The sequence below is a fragment of the Microcaecilia unicolor genome, chromosome 6 (genome assembly GCF_901765095.1).
Source record: "Microcaecilia unicolor chromosome 6, aMicUni1.1, whole genome shotgun sequence".
In the NCBI taxonomy this organism is placed as follows: Eukaryota; Metazoa; Chordata; class Amphibia; order Gymnophiona; family Siphonopidae; genus Microcaecilia; species Microcaecilia unicolor.
In genome coordinates, this window is record NC_044036.1 from 156,562,061 (window position 1) to 156,583,092 (window position 21,032).

The window sequence follows — 21,032 nt, forward strand, 5'->3', positions numbered from 1 at the left end:
TTAAAACTTGAAGTACTTCCTGCGAAAATATCAAAGATGTTGCAGACCCAGTAACCACGCCATAAGTTTGAGTGACTGGGGGTCCGGATGTAGAAGGGTGCCTTGGTTCTGCGTAAACACCTAGTGAGATGATGGAAGAAACGCATAAAGAAGGCTGAAAAACCCCTGCTGGACGTTGGCATCTGTCCCTGTCTCCGTCAAGACTGTTGCTGAACAGAAGAAGCAAGAAATGTTCGTGAGCCTGAAGGCAAAAAGAGATAGCCCTGAAGTGTCGCAGTGAGGAAGTAAGGCTGAAAAAATGAGAGTCCATTCACCTAAATGCAGGGTGACACAACTAAGAAAAAATGAGTACAAACTCAAGAGTATACTCTTAACTCCTCCTTGGCGTATGACATAACCCATTGCCATGGCAAGGACCAACATAGCTCTCTCCGCCTTGTTTGTCAGTAGGGAAAACAAAATTCACCCGAAGGTAAAACGAATTGCTGAGGTCCCCCAGAAAAAAAATATATACAAACAAGCTTCTGCCAAAAAGTGTACTGCACGAAGCATCCCAATGACAGAACTAAGGTTCTTGAGATAACTAGATGACACTTAAATAGTGCGATTGATGACCCTGAGATTCGCAATAGGATGAAGGAAAATTCCTTCTTGGGCATTAGAAAGTAAAATTGCATTCTGCAGAATAGAGCGAGGAAATGGCCGAAGGCCCAAGGTCACCAAGAAAAATATAAACTGGGATGTTTGCAGAGGAGACAAAAGACTGTGCGCCAACCTGACTAAACAAAGAGAAAATCAGAGATATCTGATGAGAGATCAAATGAGAGGCCTGGCTACAATCACCACCCAACCTAGAGACTGTAAGAAATGCAACACCCGGTGCGTGACCTGAGAACTCTGCTGATAAGACTTTCTCCAATTAGGCAGTCGTCTAGGTAAGAATGAAATGACCCTAAGAGCGCAATGAACATCCTCTTAGATCTATAAAAGAACGGAAGAGAGAGTACTGCTGAAAATGACCGGTTAATGCATAAGCAAAAAACTAGCCATTCTCTGGATCCTGAGGAGAAGAGGAAGGGTGACCAAGGACACCAGTTAAATAGGGCTACAAACTCCAACCCTATCTCTATGGCGTTCCATAGTTGGGTAAGTTCTGAATATAGAAAGTTCTGAATATAGGAGTCCACCAGCTATGGTAGTACGCTCCGGAGAGAAAAAAATTGTCCCAGTATGAACGTCTGATTCACTGGCCTGTAATTTCTTGGATCTCCCTAATCCACATACCACTAATCCACGTACCACGGTCATGCGTCCTCCCTCACTGAGAGGTAGATTGTAAGCTCCTTTGAGCAGGGAACGTCCTTCTTTGTTAATTTGTACAGCACTGCGTAACCCTAGTAGCGCTCTAGAAATGTTAAGTAGTAGTAGTAGTACCAGACTCACACCCAATAGATATGAATGTTGAGCTTGTTTCAGGTTAAAACACCGAACCTAGGCCCAGGGTCCCCGGTGTTTCTAGTGGTGAACAGCCATGGCAAATATTGTATGCGTTAGTTTGCAGAATTACTGCAAAGCCTTGCTTTTGGAGCAGAGATTTCTGTTCGATACTCTCGTGAGAGGTTTTTTTTTTGTTTTTTCTTTTCTTTAATGCTGTTCTGGCTGTAGAAAGGTGGACATTTGAGCTTCCCCAGAATGGCAAAACTTATGTACCTATGCCCATTAGATATGAATGCTGGACTTGATGGACTTTAGGCCTTACCCAGCATAACCATACTTATGTACCTATGGTATAAATACACAGGAAGTGAGTGAATCCCCTTCCAATTGAAAGAACACTCTGGAGTGAAGGCGCATAGAATGAAAATGAAAAAGGACAAACTTGGAAATTACCTGTAACGAAAAAAGTGAAGTTGTGCCACAGCCACTTGGTGAAGGCAGTGTAGACAAGACTGTATCTGAATTCAAGAAAGCTTGATATAACATCAGGTCTCTAAGGAAGAGGAAGACATAGCAGATGGTATGTATAGGCATACTGGACCAAACCAGGATGTTTATAATCTGCCAATGCTGAACTGATAGAGTAGTGACAAACACGAGTAGATGGTTTGAGGACCGTCCACTATCTTTAAGTGAAAGGATGACTTTATTCTCTAAGTGACCATATGTCCTGTAAAAACCAGAAGAAAGCTAAAATGAAAAATGAGAGGCTTCAAGGCAGTTGGAAAAGAAGGGAAGACATGAATAAAGCATGCCTGCTAAGGCAGCTGAGTGACTGGGAGCTTGGTAGACAGGACTGTCCCTCAGAGAATATGAAAGAGCTGATATATCCCCATGGCATCTGAACAATATACTGTATGCCTCTAGAGAAGGCTTCTTAAAGTCGGAAAAAGAAAACACTGTGTAACACTACAGCCATTGAGAGTGTCTGTTAAGTTCTTAAAACACTATATAACATCATACGCATGGAGTAAAATGCTTGAAAGGAACTAAGATATTATGGTCAGAATTGCAAAGTACCAATCAATTGACTCTTAGACAATGTAGTCCTATTCACCAGGGAATGAGAAAGACAGAAATTTACTCTATGCCTATAGAGAAAGTTTCTAAAGTTCTTAAAACACTGTATAATACTACAGCTATTGAGGAAAATGCTTGAAATGAATTATGATATTATGATAAGATGCAGATTTTCCACCAGGCAATGAAAAATGACTGAGCACCAGAAAAAACTAGTGTTAACAGCCCCATGATACATAGAAATTTAAAAGAAGAAAAGCTTGTTATATATCCATATATGAAAGGAGCCCCCTTTCAACCAAATATTGCCTGCTGATGTGAAGAGCATTTTAGAATACGCCGTTCAGCACATACAAAAGTGTACACATCTTGGAGCCGAACTGCTCTATGAACTGCAGCCTTACCTTCAGCAGAGAGATCCCCGACTGATAAGATGGAGGGAGAAACAAAATGGCCGCCGTTCGCTCCACTGGCCCTGTGGCGATTGTCGACAGCGCGCCCGACACCTCCGAACAAGCGGAGCCCAGTGGAACGGCGAAGAAACAACAGCCGGCGAAAAAGGCCCCGAAAAAACTGGAGGCAGCACCGGACCCGAAGAAACCTTGAAGGGAGAGCAAAATTTACATGTTCCGGCTGCGTGAACTGCGCGACGCTGACCGACAGCAGCTGTTTGAACTTTTAAGCCATATCGGAAAAAACAGGTGGCCGCACTTACGCGGTTCGCACCTTTCTTTTCATTTTTTTCATTTGTTTAAACTGCCGCCACCAAAACGCAAGAAAATGGAGGAAATTAAATCTGACGAGAAAAATCGCAGTTTAAAGTCACAGATACTGAATTATTTTCTTTTGTTTGTTTTTTTTTTTTTTTTTTTTTTTATAACCCCTCAATCATAATAAAACACTGGAGCTGCCTGCTCGTTAGAAGTCTGGGGAAAGAAAGGCTGCTTCTTTGAATTTACTTTTATTTGATTTAATTCTTTTAAAGCAGCTACCTGTTAAAAGTGGCTGCCTCTCCCAAAGACGGTACACCTTTCCAGAGAAAGGGACGGCCCTTCCCTGCTAAGCCAGGGAGATGGGGAGGAAGGGAGGTGGACTCGAGACACCCGAGTTTAACACCCCCGAGGCTGTCAAAGAAAGAAGAGAAAGGAAACCCTGTCAAGCCTCTAAATAAGATTCCAGGCACAGAAGAATTATCACAAATATCTGTAATATCTAAAGAGAAAAGGAGAGAGACTAATGGGCTCACTTCCTACCTGCTGGGAGACTGAGAAAATACTGAGGCTAAGGTCACATGGCCAGGGCTCCTATTGGCTCTCTAGAGTCAGAGTTTTTTCTCAGTCTCCACCTGCTGGTAGGCGAGCACAACCCATCAGTCCAATCCTGGTCCGGTCCGGAGGGATGCTAAGGAATAGTGGATTTTCCCCAAGTCCATTTAATAACGTTCTATGGACTTTTCCTTTAGGAAGCCGTCCAAACCTTTTTTAAACTCCGCTAAGCTAACCGCCTTTACCACATTCTCTGGCAACAAATTCCAGAGTTTAATTACAAGTTGAGTGAAGAAACATTTTCTCCGTTTCATTTTAAATTTACTACATTGTAGCTTCATTGCATGCCCCCTAGTCCTAGTATTTTTGGAAAGCGTGAACAGACGCTTCACCATCTACCCGTTCAACTCCACTCATTATTTTATAGACCTCTATCATATCTCCCCTCAGCCGCCTTTTCTCCAAGCTGAAGAGCCCTAGCCGCTTTAGCCTTTCCTCATAGGGAAGTTGTCCCATCCCCTTTATCATTTTCATCGCCCTTCTCTGCACCTTTTCTAATTCCACTATATGTTTTTTGAGAAGCAGCGACCAGAATTCCTTTCAAATCTGCAGAGGAATTCACAATTTTAATGAAATGTTATAAAAAAAAATCTAAAAACAGCAAAACCAAGTACAAACATATTAATTTTATGGTAATATAAATATAGTTTACAATTTGTTGAAGGCACATTCAGTATCAAAGCTTTTAATCTGACAATTACATTTGTATAGAATTTAAATGAGCAAACTCGATATTTAGACAGGCTTTTAGTTAACTTCTTTAAAGTCTAACAGTGCCAGTTGCAGCTCTGACTTTGGCAGAATCTGAAGAACACTTAAATTAATTTTCTACTCTTGGCTAAGTGATCCCACCAATTCTTTTTGCTCTCCCAACTTTAACAATTAACAGAAAATTACTTAAAGAATAAATGTAAACATGGTTGTTAATACACTCCTCTGAATTTCTCAGGTTGTAGCACTATAGTAAAAGCAGCATTTCAGGGGTAGACCTAGGAGAGACTGACCGGAAAGCAAACAGTCTAAAAACTGTTGTAATCTGGCAGTTTTGTGGCAACAGCATTCAGCCCCCAGTGAAGGGGAAGAGAGAAAGAAAGAGAGAGCAATGCCTAATTGTCAAACTTCTGCAATCTGAGCTAAGGTTCCTGAAGGAGCCCTCTACAATTACCTTTTACAAATGGGAGTTAAGGCCATTATAGCTACTCCTTTCACTGAAGCACCCCTTGCAGCCCTCCTACCCCTAGTGAAGAATAAATGTAATCATCCCCCGATCAAAAGAATCATTTAGAGGCAAAACCAGAGAAATCTTTGCTGGGGAAAAAAGGAAGAAATTCTCACCAGATATTTGTTTTATATACCTCAATATAGCTCTACTATGTTAAATTTAGATTTGCACTAAAGCTTATTTTGCAAAGAGGTAACATGATTGCCAGGGAAAGATTTAAATTCACACCAGAAGCTCACAACAGCCTATCAGTTCTCGATGACTCCCAGGAAATTCCATTTTTCTTGTAGAAGGTATCTTTTACTATTGCAGAACGTCCATAACTTGGAGACTTGAAGTCTTTCATGGCCTCTCCTGAAAAAGAAATTATTATTAGAGAACCTTAATCACTTGATTCATTATTACTAAACAGAAAACTCAGCAAAATAGGTGACAGATTGCCAAACACCAAGTGTAGAGCATTTTCCCAAATGTATTTTAAAAGATGAGTTACCAGGACTAAACTTTATTCATGTAATCATGAAGACTATAAATACATTATTAATATTTAGATTTTGCTCACACCTTTTTCAGTAGTAGCTCAAGGTGAGTTACATTCAGGTACACTGGATATTTTCTCTGTCCCAGGAGAGCTCACAATCTAAGTTTGTACCTGAGGCAATGGAGGGTTAAGTGACTTGCCCAAGATCACAAGGAGCAGCAGTGGGATTTGAACTGGCCACCTCTGGATTGCAAGACTGGTGCTCTAACCACTAGGCCACTCCTCCACTCCACATATCAAGTCTTCCAATTTTTTTTATTTTATCAAAGGTAAATGAAGTTTATCTAGCCAGCTGAAATGTCCAGGAAACGTGTCTGTTTAGTTGGTGGTGTAAATGCTTATAGAAGTGGAGTCAATAAATAATGTACAACATCATTACAGAGATGCCAGGTTACCTAGTACCAAGCTGGAGACTTTTTGGCCAATCCTGGTTTTGAACTTACATGCCAAAAACAGTGTGGGATTTGCAGGGACTGATCCTACCCATTGAAATCAGGCCTGCTATTCAGCCACTGCCCCAGCCATCTGTTTAGCATAGGGTTGTTTTTCGGCCACTGCCCCAGCCATATGTTTTGTTCAGGTCTGCTACTGAACCACTGCCCCAGCCGTCTGTTTAGTTTAGGCCTGCTATTCAGCCACTGCCTTGGCTGTCTTAGTTTAGGCCTGCCTTTCAGCCACCGCTCCGATTGTCTGTTTAATCTGGGCCTGCCTTTCAGCCACTTCCCTGGCTGTGTGTTTAGTCTAGGCCTGCCTTTCAGCCACCGCCCCAGCCATGTTTAGTGTAGGCTTGCCTTTCAGTCACCGCTCTGGCCATCCGTTTAGTTATCTGCTTAGTGCCACCCTCTCTCTGCCCTTTTACTATATGGACATTATCAGGCCAATCAGATGTATTTTCAGTCTGATACTACTTGTACAGTGGCTGAAAATAGATGGATAGTGAAGTAAAACATTCACTGTCCACTAGTCAATGAAAACTGATCCCCTTATTTACTGATTCTTCTTTCAAAACCGGCTTCCCTGTTTGCAAAATGTTTACCCAAATGTACTCTCTCACATATTTTACTTTCTTCATCAAGTGCAACAAGCTTGCATTGTCCATTTTATCTGGCTAGGACAATGCACCTTTTGCACACACACACACAAAAAAGTTACTGTTAACAGAAAAGGTAAAATTATGTCTTACCTGATAATTTTTTTTTAACGCAGATGAATCCAGGAACTAGTGGGTTAAGTCCACCTACCAGCAGGTGGAGATAGAGATAAACAAACTAAAGGCAGTGATGCCAGATGGCCAGCTCCTTCCTCAGTATGTCATTTGTAAGCATTTGCCAATGCCAAAAATATGAAACCAACAACAACCAGAAACCATCCTCACTATGAAAAACAGAGAACCAAATAAGAACTTCGAAATAACTGCAACTTGATCCAGAAATCGGAATCCTTTCCGTGTTCCCATATCTGTCTGAACTCTGTAAAAGAGAACCCAGAAGGAAAAAAACAGCCACACTGCGCAGAAAATGAAAAAAACGTTGGCTGAACTAGGGAGGGATCCTGGATTCATCTGCTGTGTTAAAGGAAAGAAAATTATCAGGTAAGACATAATTTTACCTTCCTTGTCACTTGCAGCAGATGAATCCAGGAACTAGTGGGATGTACCAAAGCATTCCTTAAGTAGGGTGGGAAGCCGACGCTCTCCGCGCCAACACTCCCGCCCCAAAACTCGCATCCTCCCGAGCAGACATGTCTAGCCTGTAATGCTTCGTAAAAGTATGACAGGACACCCAAGTAGCCGCCCAACAAATCTCTTCCAAAAATAAGGCTGACGCCTCCGCCCAAGAAGCCGCCTGTGCCCAAGTAGAATGCGCCTTCAGGGCCACTGGAGACGCCCGCCCTTGTAGCAGATACGCTACTCCAATGGCTTCCCTAATCCAGCGAGCAATGGAAGCCTTAGAAGCCGCCTCACCTCTTTTCAATCCCGACAAGAGCACAAAGAGATAATCTGAGCGTCGAAACTCGTTAGAGATCTGCAAGTACCAAAACAAGGCTCTCCGCACGTCCAGGAAATGTAGCGAGGCAAACTCCCCCGGATAATCCTCTCTTTGAAAAGATGGAAGGATAAACCACCTGATTGACATGGAAAGCCGAAACCACTTTAGGTAGAAACAACGGCACCGTCCGAATCGACACCCCTGCTTCAGAAAACTGCAAAAAAGGATCTCTGCAAGACAAAGCCTGAATTTCAGAAATCCTCCTAGCCGAAGCAATGGCCACCAAAAAACACTGTCTTAAGTGTTAGATCCTTCTCAGAAACCTTATTAAATGTCTCAAACAGTGGGGCCTGGAGGGCTCGCAGTACCACATTCAAATGCCACACCGGGCACGGCTGCCGCAGAGGAGGCTGAAGCCGAAGAGCCACGCGTAGGAAACAGACCACATCAGAGTGAGCTGCTAAAGAGGAACCGTCCAGCTTGCCCCTAAAACAAGCTAGCGCAGCCACTTGCACTCGAAGGGAATTATATGCCAATCCCTTTTGAAGACCATGCTGAAGGAACTCCAGAATAACTGGAATGTCCGCCCGAAAAGGTGATTCAGCATGCAAAGCACACCACACCGAGAAAGCTTTCCACACTCGCGCATACGCTGCTGATGTAGACTGCTTCCATGCCCCCAAAAGAGAAGCAATGACTGGTCCTGAAAATCCTTTCTTCCTCAACTGCCGCCTCTCAATAGCCAGAAGGGATTTTCTATCTGAACTAGCCCTTGATGCAGATCGGGAGTCACAGAAAGTCGCAATGGTGGCTCTGAGAGCGCTCGAACGAGATCCGCATACCACGGCCGTCGGGGCCAGTCTGGGGCCACTAGAACAACCTATGCGGCAAAGAACTCTCCCTATCAGAGGCCACGGAGGAAAAACATACAGTAGCTGTTGTTCCGGCCATGGCTGGAGAATAGCGTCCAATCCTGCAGATCCTGGCTGCCGTTTGCGGCTGAAGAACTGGAGAACTTTGGCATTGCAAGCCATGGCCATGAGATCCATTACTGGTCTTCCCCAACGCTGACAGATCAGCCGAAAAGCCGAGTCCGACAGCGTCCATTCCGCTGCGTCCAAAAGAGTCCGGCTGAGAAAATCCGCTTGAACATTGTCTTGACCCGCAATGTGCCCTGCCGATAGACTCTGAACATGCGCTTCCGACCATACTAGAAGACAGGACGCTTCCACTGCCAAGGGAAGACTGTGAGTGCCCCCCTGCCGATTGATGTAGGCCACCGTCGTGGTGTTGTCCGAGAATACATGAACTGCCTGCCCCTGCAGAAGGTCCTGAAAACTCCGCAGCGCATTCACGACTGCTCGCAACTCCAGACGATTTATCGGTCAAGTTGCTTCAAGAGGGGTCCACGATCCCTGGGCTACTCGATGAAGACAATGGGCTCCCCAGCTCGCAAGGCTGGCATCCGTCACGACTACCACCCAATTGGGAGACGCCAGAGAAACACACTTCTGCAAATTGGCTGTCTGGAGCCACCATGCGAGACTGTCCCTGGCCCGGCTCAACCAAGGAAGGCGTCGTTGATAATCCAGCGATGTCGGCGACCATCTGCTCATCTCAGCTTATGATCGACTGTTTTCTTAAATCATGTAACAACGTTCTCATTTCCATACTCTGTAAGCCACATTGAGCCTGCAAAAAGGTGGGAAAATGTGGGGTACAAATACAATAAATAAAAGGAAATTCTGAAGGGGCCACATGTGAGCCCTTGCCCATGGAATGACCTCCAAGGTCACCGTCATGGAACCGAGGAGCTGAACATAGTCCCACACTCTGGGAGCGCGACGACTCAATAAGGTCCGTACCCGAGAAAGCAATTTGATCCTTCATCCCTCGGGGAGAAACACCTTCCCCCGCTTCGTATCGAATTGCACTCCAAGATATTCCAGACTCTGAGTAGGAACCAGAAGACTCTTGTCCATATTGACCACCCAACCTAAGGATTGCAACACCGCAATCACTCGGTCGGTGACCACTCAACTCTCCTCTGCTGTCGTCACCCGAATCAGCCAGTCGTCGAGATATGGATGCACTTGAATTCCCTCCTTCTACAGGAACACCACCACGACATTGAAAAAAGTGCATGGGGCAGTGGCCATTCCGAAAGGAAGGGCCCGAAACTGGAAGTGCTGACCCAGCACCGCAAATCTGAGAAATCTCTGAAGGGGCTGCCAAATGGGAATGTGCAGGTAAGCTTCCCTCAAATCGAGAGCCGTCAAAAACTTGCCTGGTTGAACAGCAGCAATAACTGCCCTTAATGTCTCTATGTGGAAGTGACGAACCCGCAAAAACTGGTTTACTTTTCCGAGATCGAGAATAGGCCGAAAAGCCCCTCTCTTCTTTGAAACCACAAAGAAGATAGAGTACCCAGAGACAGGGCGTTCATATGGGGGTAACGGATACTCAATGCTGTCTTAAATGCACAAGTGATGAGGCCACATTGTTTCATGGTTTATGGCAATGTAGAAGTATCTCTAGATATTGGTCTGCAATCTCCCGGTTTCTTCAAGAGGTTCTGGGGAAAAATTTTAGGCTAACATTTGAAAGAGCTATATTTAGTGCACCGGGGCTGTGGAATACGGGTACGCGGGGGGAGAAGTTGTTCTTAGGGAAGGCATGCATAGTGGGGAAAAAGTGCATATTCCTCTACTGGATAGAAGATCACCCTCCCTCCTTTTGGCATTGGAGGAACAAACTACATGAGCTAATGATCTGGGAGGCTAGAGGTGCGGGTTTGTCACCGGGAAGGCAGCGGAGGTTCCTGGCAGTGTGGGGGGCGTATTTGAACATAATCTCGCCACGAGCATGCAGCCAAATCCTGAACAGACTCCCTTGGCAAAGGTAATTGCGATTATTAGGCAATTTGAGCGTTGCAGTGGGGTAAGATAGTGGGAGGGTGGGGGGGAGAGGAGACGGCTAGGATGGGTAGGAAGAGAAGTAGGTAATTGTTGTCACTTTTTATTAATGGAATACTGAGGTGGTAGGAGGTTTGGGGGGTTGGACTGTTAATATATAAGACATGTTTGAAGTCTCTAATAGTTGAGGGAGGGGAGGTTTGGAGGGAGGGAAAGGGGGGAGGGGAGAAAATATCTTAAAACATTGATGGTGGTACTGTGTAAAATGGGAAATTTGAGACAAGAATGTGGTCAACACCAGTTTCGAGATGTATATGTATCTGTTTAATTCAATAAAAAATGTTGAAACTGAAGAGGCCTCTAGCTGTCTGTCTTGCATATCCTTAAGTGCCACACCAACTTCCACTGGAAGGGTAGTCTTCTTAGTGACCGCCGTCACCAGGGCATCCACCCTAGGTAGAGCAAACTGCGCTAAAAGGTCCGCTGAAACCGGATACAGTCTGGCCATAGCCCTGGCTACTTTCGGCCCCCCATCCGGATCCACCCACTGAGCCAAAATCAACTCTTCAATAGCTTCATGTACTGGAAAGGCCTTAGGTCATCTGGTACTAGCCATCTTGGGGTTGACCACCTGAGAAGCCGCAATCTCAGGGTCCTCTATATTCAGGGCTCCCAGCACCTAAGAGATAAAGGAGGACAACACCTCCTTATGGAAAATCCTCACGGCGGAAGAGTCCTCCGGTTGATCAGTCAGGACACCGTCCTCCACGTCCTCTACCCCCGTCTGCTCCGAGAGAGCCACCACGAAGGGAGCTGCAGGCGACTGTATGCAGGACCCCTCCTCAGACCCCCCCAAAAGCCTAGGCTTTTTAAGGGAGGAGAAATCCTCTGGGGAAAACCCCAAAATCTTTTGGTTACCCCCAGACCCCCTGAAAGGATCAAAGGCCGAAGCTGTCGCAGTCGCGTGAGGGGGGGGGGCAAGGCCCTTTTCAACAAAAACGCCTGATGGAGTAGCAAAATAAACTCTGGTGAAAACCCCTCTCCCGCAATGGAGGAGGTCGCAGCCATGGCACCTGCACCACCGCCCACAGTGCCTGACGGCCCCCCTCCCCCCACCAGCGGAGAAGCTTTGCCCCAAACCATTACCGGAGCCAGCTCTGCGACCGATCGCAAAATGGCGCGAGAATCGCCAGGCTCCGTGCGGGAAGGCTAAATCTCACCAAATCAGCGCACCCCGCGCTGCAAAGGCCCGCCGACGAACACCGTTTCCCGCATCGGGAACAGCGTTTTACCGCCTCCACTGCCATCGCCCGCCCCCGAACAGGAACCCAGCAGGACTTACCCCGGACCGGGAAAGCGCGGGAACTGACAGCTGAGCCAAAGAAAAAAACTCTCTGACTCCACTTCGAGGCAGGCTCAGACAAGAAGGCAACAGAAAACAGGACTCGGACAGCAGTAACACAAAACTGCTCTCAGCAAAAACACACTTCCCTGTGCTTGTGTGTTTCTCTTTTAAATAAATTCTATGGTTCTCTTTTTTTTTTTTTTTAAGTGAGGAGGCAGAAACAAACAGGGAAGGAAAGGAACAGCAAAAGCCTGTTTATCTCTATCTCCACCTGCTGGTAGGCGGACTTAACCTACTAGTTCCTGGATTCATCTGCCGCAAGTGACAAGGAATGAAGGATTCTGTAAGCCAGTCTGAAGTAGGTACGCATATATGCAATTGTTTTTATCCCTTTAAGATATTCATTTCTATTCACTCATACTTGAGATATCATTCTAACAAAATTTATGGCAGAAAAAGACCAGTCTGCAGAGTTGAGATATGACCACCAGAGGCCCATATAAATTTCCATGTACTCATTCTTCCTCATGTCCTTTACCTGACCTCTCAAAAATTTTCTACTCTTCCCCTCCATATTTTTCTTCAGCAGAATGGGTATATATAGGAGAAGTGGAAAAGCATAGCTGAAAGCAGCTATTAATATGACAACAGATCCTTATGTAAGGAAAGTAAGCAAAAGCAAAACAAAAAGGAAACTTATACGGTTCTCCAAACAGGTGGCTAAAAAAAAATACAAGCAAAAAAGAGGTGGCGTTCAAGAAATAAAGAAGAACACTACAAGAGAAACACAGACAAGATTACTGGGTAAAACTCAAAGAAGCAAAGAGAAAAATATGTTTGGCAAAAACAGAAGAAAAAATGGATAAAGATGTTAAGAGAAGTGATTATGACACTAATAGAACTGCAGAGAATGAAAAAATTGTGAGCACAGAGATACAGCTCAAAGCAAGAAAACTGCACATTGTGGTAAAGGGGAAAATGTACAAATACAGCACTATTAATAGAAGTGTCAATACCATGTAATCTGTACTACGGGTGGAGAAAGAGAAGATTCTCAAGTATCAACAAATGCAATCAGCGATCATGAAAATGTGGAATGATACAGAAAATCTCAACTAGACACCACCAGCTTCATTAAAATGAATTTAAGGGTACCTCGATATTTTGCCTGTGCATACTACACCCTAGGAACACCAGAAAGAGGCTGTCTTTAAAACAATGAGCATTAAAAGTGTGAGACTGAGATCAGTCCCAACATTCCCTGGCATAAGGGCGATGTTCTTTCCCGTCATTGTATGCACAAAATTAGGATGAGTAAATATTATCCAAAACAATGCCGTAATCTTGTCTCTAAATTTCTTAAGAGGAGAAAAGCAACTTGGAATATAAGCCCTTACACAATGAAAAAACCACAAGAGGCAATTTCTTTCATCGCTGAAAACACTCCTTTCCGTACAGTCCATCAGAACAGTTCATTCATTTATAAACTCATACAATACCTCAAAATGCTCAAACAATTCAGCACTCTAGCATGAGTACCGCAGTCCCACAGGTGCTGTAGCAGCCATGCAAGGGAATTTGTAGCAAGTTTCTTCCAACCTAGTCAGTCCTGAGCAAGTACAGAGAAATCAACTATGCAAAGGTGGAATCATTTTGATTCAGCCTTGTTGCCTGTGTAAGGTCTTTCTTGGAGCACTGTTTACAACTTTCCAGCCAGGTGGTTGACGCCACTGAAATAACCATCTTGGTAGCCACAATACCTCAATTCTGTAGACAGGGTCAAACCAGCGGAAGTGTAATTGTTTTATCTTTTCTTACACTTACAGACTGTTGCAATTTCTCAAATGATTCCACTGTATCAGCAGTAAAGCAGTGAGATGCCGAGAATCATGTTCATCTCATCTGGTACACTTCCAGCTTGCACAAATCCTCAGCTAGCAATGTCCATGTTTCTGGTGTTAATGGTGCAGTTAACTGTTATGTCAGCCCTTCTCTACACAACTCTCATATGCACACACTGTTAGCTATATGAAGATGAGTACAGTTATTGTAAATTGATTTTTGAACACTGCCTGTTGATTTTTTTTTGAATATATAAGGGCTTATATTCTGAGGTCCCTTACTAATCTTTAAAGAAATTTAGAGACAAAATTGTTAACTGTGCTTTTGGATATTTTGCTATCTTACTTTTTTTTGCTACATTTGTACCCCACTCATGGCAGGCTCAATGTGGCTTACATGGGGCAATGGAGGGTTAAGTGACTTGCCCAGAGTCACAAGGAGCTGCCTGTGCCTGAAGTGGGAATTGAACTCAGTTCCTCAGTTCCCCAGGACCAAAGTCCACCTCTAACCACTAGGCTACTCCTCCACTCCAGTGCACAGTTTGCTTTTTCTTGATTTTTTGCTTTTCCTGCATATCTGTTAAGTGTGCAAAATTAACCCCTTTGACGACATTATTTTGAAAAGGTCAACAAACAAATTATAAATACCTTATTAGACAATATACATTTACACAGCCTTTGAAAAGGTAGCACAAATGTATATTGTCTAATACCAAGGGATCACTTGCTACCTGTTTGTTAACTCGTGTCTGGGATTAATCTACATAAAAATTCCACCAAAGTTCAGCACTGAAACTTCCTAAAGTTACCAGATAATTTCAGTTCATAAACAATCAGTGGCGTTGGTTAGTTCAGAATGTTTACGAACCATCTATAGGCCTTGAGATGGGAATTTAAAACCTAGAAAAAATCTGACCACGAAGCCACCTGGAATTCCTCACCACTCCGCAACAAGGTTATTTCCAACCTCAGCTGCCAAGAGTCCTGGAAGTTTGAGCTTTATTTTTTTTTTTTTAGACAATGCCTGGGGATACCTCATAGTACATACGCAGGACTACGAATCCCACAATGCAACGGGGCGAAACCTCAAAACAGAGGAGGCTGGTGACAAAGCCTTCTGTCAGACGCTGAATCCGATTGGGCTGCTTTGGTGCCGGGCCTTACCGATATGCCAGCCGTAGTCCCAGGAGGTGATGAGAGGGTACGGGAACTTCTCCTCGGGGCCCTTTAGTTTCCTGCGCTGCAGGTACTGCTGCCTTCCCGAGCCGTCGTTGCTAAGACCCTGATAGAGGAACTTTAACGTTTGAGGGCTGGGGGGTCTCATATCGATGTTAAACTCCTTGGGTTTGGCGGAGGGCTCCCGCGATTGGGTCTGGGTCTGGGCGTCGACCTTCTCCTCTGGGGTTTGGGTCCGGGGGGTGCCGATCTCGGGCAGGCCGCGCTTGACGAGGGCGGGGGCCTCGCGCCGTTTGCGCTCGCCGCCGCCGGCGGGAACTCCCACCCCCGGGTAGTCCTTGCCGTATTTGATTTTCCAGGCCAGCCTCGTGCGCATTTCCTTCTGTAGGAGCTCGCGCCAGCAGTTCTGCGTGCGGGTATTCAAAAGGTCCCTCATTCTGGCGGGCCCGGAGTTGGCGCAGGGGGTTCCACGACGAGGGCGCCAACGACGGCGGCGGACGGACACGCTATGTTTATGGGTCAGTTCACTTTGCGTCCGCGCTCTCTCTGGTCTCCAGGGAAACGGTAGCGGGGGGAGGAGGATACGGACGGGCTGAACGGTAGCCTGGAGAGAACAAAAGCAACAGGCGGTCCATGTGCCACTGCCTACCTGACTGTAATGCGCTATGGGAAAAAGGCTAGAGCCAAGAAGAGATCAAAACGGGAACTTCTCTGTGAAAAAGGAGGAGGCAGGAAAAATTGAGCCCTTGCACTTTAACTACCTAAAATTCTTTTCCCACCACCGAAGTGGTTTTGATAGAAAGAATCAACAGGAATAAAATAAAACAGAGAAAAGAAAATCAGATACCTTTTTTAGTGGACTAACAATACGTTTTTTGATTAGCTTTCGAAGGTAGCCCTTCTTATTTACTGATCATCTGACGAAGAAAGGCTACCTTCGAAAGCTAATCAAAAAATGTATTGTTAGTCCAATAAAAAAGGTACATCTGATTTTCTTTTCTATTTCTACTGACTGCCTTTAGAAGTGGACTAACACGGCTACCACATCTCTCTACTCAAGATAGAAAGAGAAAAGCGAGGAATGGAAACAGAACCAGGCCACTCAAAATGGATTACAAATTTGAATAGAGGATGATAACACTTCGGCACGGAAAGTGCCTTCTTCAGGAGTAGTTAGGGTAATTGTACAGCTTTCAGCCTTGGGTGTGGTATCAGATGCAGGCTATTGCACTTTGTTACTAAGGTAATGAACATTTGTTAGGCTGCATCTTCTAGAAAAAAGATAGAATATGTATCTAATTTACAAGTGTTGAGAATTAAGCATCTGCATAAAAATATTTAATGTAAATATCCATGGATCAGTAACAGCTGCAATTAAACTTAAGAAAATGTGCCAGGCAGACAAGTGAGCCCAAACAAAACAGCTGTAGGTGGTGGGTCTGATCTAGGAAAAGAATGCAGAATATACAGTGCACTCCACTTAAGTGTAGGTTAGATAAGCACACCAGTGGCGTAGGCAGACTGCCAATTTTGGGTGGGCCTGAACCCAAAGTGGGTGGGCACAAACTTTTCTCTCTACCCCACCCCCCCCCAGCAAAATGTAGTCACACTCAGATGCATTTGTCACACAGGGTAAAGTGCTGCTTTTCAGTGCATCCGATTTCAGACAATTTATTTAATAGCCTAATTCTTTTCAGTGAGCTTTCAGAGGCCAAAACCTCCTGCCTCAGGTCAGTATAATGCTGTTACGGTATCCTCTCCTGACCTAAGGAAGTATTGGTCTCTGAAACTTTATTAACACCATATTACTTTATCCTAAATTAAAAATAAAATTATTTTCTTTGCCTTTGTTGTATGGCCATTTACTTTTTCTCATTGTGTTGCTCCCAGTCTCTAGATTCTGCTTTCCTTCGTTTTCGCTTAACTCTTCTGCCAGGGTTTCCTGGCCATTTCTCATTTTTCTCTCCTTTTTCTTTGCTTTCTTCAATATTTTTTCTGCCTCTCTCTGTGTCCAGATTTAATTCATTCTTACTATCCATTCTTTAATTTCCTTCATCTACTTATGGCTTTTCATCTTTTTCTCACCCTTGTTCTCCCCATGCCCCTTCCTCTTATTCTCCAATCTTTCACTATCCCCCTTTCCATGCAGCAGCTCTCCTCTTTCTCTCCCCATCCTTCCAATAGTCTTCCCTCTTTCTTTCTGCATCCTTCCATCATGTCACCTTTCTCCCTACCCTTCCATCCAGCGTCTTCCCTCTTTCTCTCCCCATCCTTCTACCCTCTCTCCTGATCCTTCCATCTAATGTCTCTCTCCCTCCTTCTAACCAGTGTCTCTCTCTCCCCATCCTTCCAGTCGCTCCCCATCCTTCCATCCAGTGTTTCTCCCCATCCTTCTGTTTTCCCTCTCTCTCCCATCCTTCCATTTTCCCCTCTTTCTCTGCCATCCTCCCATCTGTTTTCCCTCTTTCTCTCCCCATCCTTCCGTTTTCTCCCTCTCTGCCATCCTCCCATCTGTTTTCCCTCTTTCTCCCCATCCTGCCATCCGTTTTCCCTCTCCCGATTCAGGCCCACCAGCCCCAGCTCCCATTGCCGGCCACTGCTGCTTTTCCTGATGAGCAGCAGGGCCGGCGGTACAAAAAGAAGCGCTCAGCTGAGCGCCAACGCGTCGCTAACGACGAGAAAAAATGTTTAAAAAAAACGCGGCATCACAGGCAGCCTCGAAGCATTGGCTGCTGGCTCTGCAGGCTCCTCCCATCTCTTACGTCACTGCTTCGCTCCAGGGGCAGTGACGTAAGAGACGGGAGGAGCCTGCAGAGCCAGCAGCCAATGCTTCCGAGGCTGCCTGTGGTGCCAGGTTTTTTTTTAAACATTTTTTTCTCGTCATTAGCGATGCGTTGGTGCTCAGCTCAGTCAGCTGAGCACTTCTTCTTGTAGCGCCGGCCCTGCTGCACATCAGGAAAAGCAGCAGTGACCGGCGATGGGAGCTGGGGCTGGTGCGGGCCTTGAGGAAAAGTGGGTGGGCCTGGGCCCACCTGTAGCTACTATGCCCCTGAAGCACACATTACTGATCTGCCACAAATTTAGTCCCAAAGTTTTCACATTTATTCCAGTGTTAACTTACACCACTTTTACACACTAGGAATAAAGCACACACTTAAGTGCAATGCCTTTAACCACATTTTTTTAACTTCAGTCCTTTTAATTGCATATTTCCTCATTTGCTCCTGCGCTTGTAAAGGCCTTATGCTGTGTGAGCAATCCATCATCATTGGCTTCCCAGTTCATGATGTGATGTCCAATTGCTGTGCAACACAGCAGTTGAATACTGTATACAGTCCTGAGCCAATGAGGGCAGATATCACTCTTTCCTCTTATTGGCTAGGAGCTTGTGATATTGTAGACTGAAAAGGTCATGTGACTGGTGGTGTGTTCTTTCTTGCCCACTCACCAAGTGGAGGAGGAAGGTGCCCATTATGTTGTTCCTCTTCCGATAACTATAAATGCAAGTTTGATTCTGCTTCTGTCCCAGAACTGTGGGCTGTAGTGACAGCAGAGTACCAAAAGTGTGGCCTGTAAAGTTGAACCAAGCACCTACATGCAAGTTTGATTTTGCACCTGTCCCAAAATGTTCGGCTATAGTGGCAGTGGCAGGTGTGATAGTGCTACAGGCAGGCTAGCTTTATGAAAGAATGCATCCGCTGTGAATCTCCCAGCAGGAGTTACTCCAGAGGAATTTGACCGCTATGTGGCCATTGATGACCCACAGACTTCTGCAGATATAAACAATGAAGAGATTTGCTCAGCGTTAGTCTGTGGCTCAGGATGCTGGAGACACAGATAAGCCAAGTTGGGGGGGGGGGAGGGGGGGTTGAAGTTGGCAGCAAGTATGAGTGTGAAGCAAGACCCACTGTTCCATTTGCTGCTGCATTACAAAGCTTGGAGAAGTGTAAGAGCTTAGCTCGAGGGTAATAGTTGCCAGAGTTATGAACATTATGTTGTAGACAAATTCAGCAGGTCATAATAGACAGACAAAACACTGTACAGAAAATTATAGATTTTATACCTTTTAAATAAATAGCACTAGGTGTTGCCAAATTTGTTTTATTGATTTTTTTTTTTTTCTGAAAATTGTTAAGTCCAATAGCAGTACTGTAATAAATTAAGCTACACTGGCTGTCTGATTTCTTAAATAATGGTATGAAATTGGTAACTTCAGTTATATACAAGTAAAAATCCAGTTTAGAGCCCTTGCACTTAACTGGAGTGCACTGTAATTCATGGAATTCCTTCCAAAGGCCTCTGCATGTAGATGTATGTACATTGTGGGTCTGCGCAGGAGAGAAGACTGAAAAGGTGTAGTTCCTGAATAAGTATATGTATACTGCAGCTGTTAAACAGCAGCTCAGATAGGAGATTGGGCTTTTTTTTTTTAAGGTGGTTCATTTGTTCTGGGCCCCCCCCTTCCCAAAATACATACAAAAGCTTCCTCTAAATCACCTCCTCCCTACAGACATTACCCAATCTCCATGATGAACATTAATGTAAAATCCTGTTTTCTGCAAAAAGCACTTGGCAATCTTAACAGATCATACAGCACCCCACCCATATGTGGGCATACTATATGCCAAGTTCACAAATGCCTTAATCTAGCCCTAAATGCTGTGAGCAGAGGTATTAGTGTGGAGCAGTTGGATCAGGAGCAGTTTGTGGGTGTTGTATTATGTCTTTAACCATTTGTGGTATATGCTATTACCTGTCCTTGTGCAAAAGTTTATATTGGAAAAAAACATGTCAGTTGCGAGACAAGGTGATCATGGAAAGATGCTACTTCAGCTGGAACAGAAGTGGATGTTTTTGTTTGAAGACTTTGGAAAAGTAATTGCTTGAAATTTTTTAGGTAATGGGGGGGCCCTTTTACCAAGCTACAGGAAAAAAGAGCCCTGCAGTTTTTCCTCACACACCAGGGCCATTTTTACCACAGCAGATAAAGTCCCCAGGCACACAAAGGCATGCAATAAAAACTCGTTACCGCATGGCCATACGACGGGGCGTCGTTACTGGCAGCCGAGGTGGCGAAGGGCTCCCATGCTAACTGGGCAGCGTGTGGTGATGCCCGATTACTACCAAATTACTGCTGTGCAAGTCCATTTCCAGTGGTTTTCTTTCCCCCAGAAATGGCACACGCTCGGGGCAGGATTACCACTGGTAGTTGAGTTGGGCTGGCTGTAGTCCCAAAAGAGCGGCTGGTAAGCCCGCGTTGGGCTTACTGCCACTCTGTAAAAGGGCCTCTGGGAGACTGTCCTTTGAAATCTGTGGAATTGGAGCAATTTCAAGAAGTTGCATAGGACTTAAAACAACCGATTCTAAGTTCTATATAATACTGTTTGTCATTTTGTACCAGAAGATCGAGATAAAACGGAATTGCTATAATAGCATGCTAGAAAATACATTTTTGGCCCCTGAAGCAATATATTGAGGCATATTTTCAAAGCACTTAGACTTACAAAATTCCATAGTAACCTATGGAACTTTGTAAGTCTAAGTGCTTTGAAAATGAGCCCCATTGTATAAAAAGTTCTCATCTTCCTAATTGAGATGAGTATTATATGAAAATGTTTTGACTGCACTTCATATTATGGAATTTTTTGGAACAGATTGCTAAAAGCCTACTAAGTATTATACTGTTATATCGATATCTATCCTCTTTTTAGGCATTTATTTTGTCAATGTTTGCTTAATAGTTTGGTCTTTAAAGGTACTCTGGGAGAACTACATTCCAAGGATTTTGCTGATTCTTCACTTTACCCATCTATACCTGTGGCAAAATACATACAACACACCCACTGAAGATATTAACCCCAGAAAAAAAGCCAATACTGGCTTCCATAATGAGTTATTCGTCAGGAAAAGGATCATGGAGGCTTAGAAAATAAAGGCTATTTCAGAACCCAATTGAGTCTTTACCAGATTTTCTGTAGTATTTGACAGGGTGTGGATTCTAGTTATGCAAAAGGAGGACTAATTTGGGAAAACTGAAAGGCATGTTTGCCTGAACTCATTTTCTAGAATTTGCATCTACAAATGGATAAGTACTCATTATGGGTACACTTAGAAAAAGCATTTGTTATGAACACTACATTCAAAAATGAAAAGCCAGCCAAC

The 21,032-nt window shown here is 44.5% G+C and overlaps 1 protein-coding gene across 1 annotated transcript; it reads right to left on the reverse strand.

Annotated features, from left to right (window-relative positions):
- Positions 1-4,448: 4,448 nt before the first annotated feature.
- Positions 4,449-15,520, reverse strand: LOC115472823 (protein ATP6V1FNB). Its single transcript, XM_030207270.1, has 2 exons — positions 14,859-15,520; positions 4,449-5,418 (listed from the first exon to the last, which is right to left on the reverse strand). The coding sequence occupies exons 1-2, from the start codon at positions 15,304-15,306 to the stop codon at positions 5,300-5,302; spliced, it is 567 nt and encodes a 188-aa protein (XP_030063130.1). The 5' UTR covers positions 15,307-15,520; the 3' UTR covers positions 4,449-5,299.
- Positions 15,521-21,032: the final 5,512 nt, after the last annotated feature.

Bases quoted from the DNA above. Each gene is read 5' to 3' on its own strand.
- LOC115472823 (XM_030207270.1), bottom strand. From the start codon at position 15,306: ATGAGGGACCTTTTGAATACCCGCACGCAGAACTGCTGGCGCGAGCTC. The intron at 5,419-14,858 runs GTAAGGCCCGGC...TTTCTTTTTCAG, and splicing joins GGACTACGGCTGGCATATCG to GAGAGGCCATGAAAGACTTC.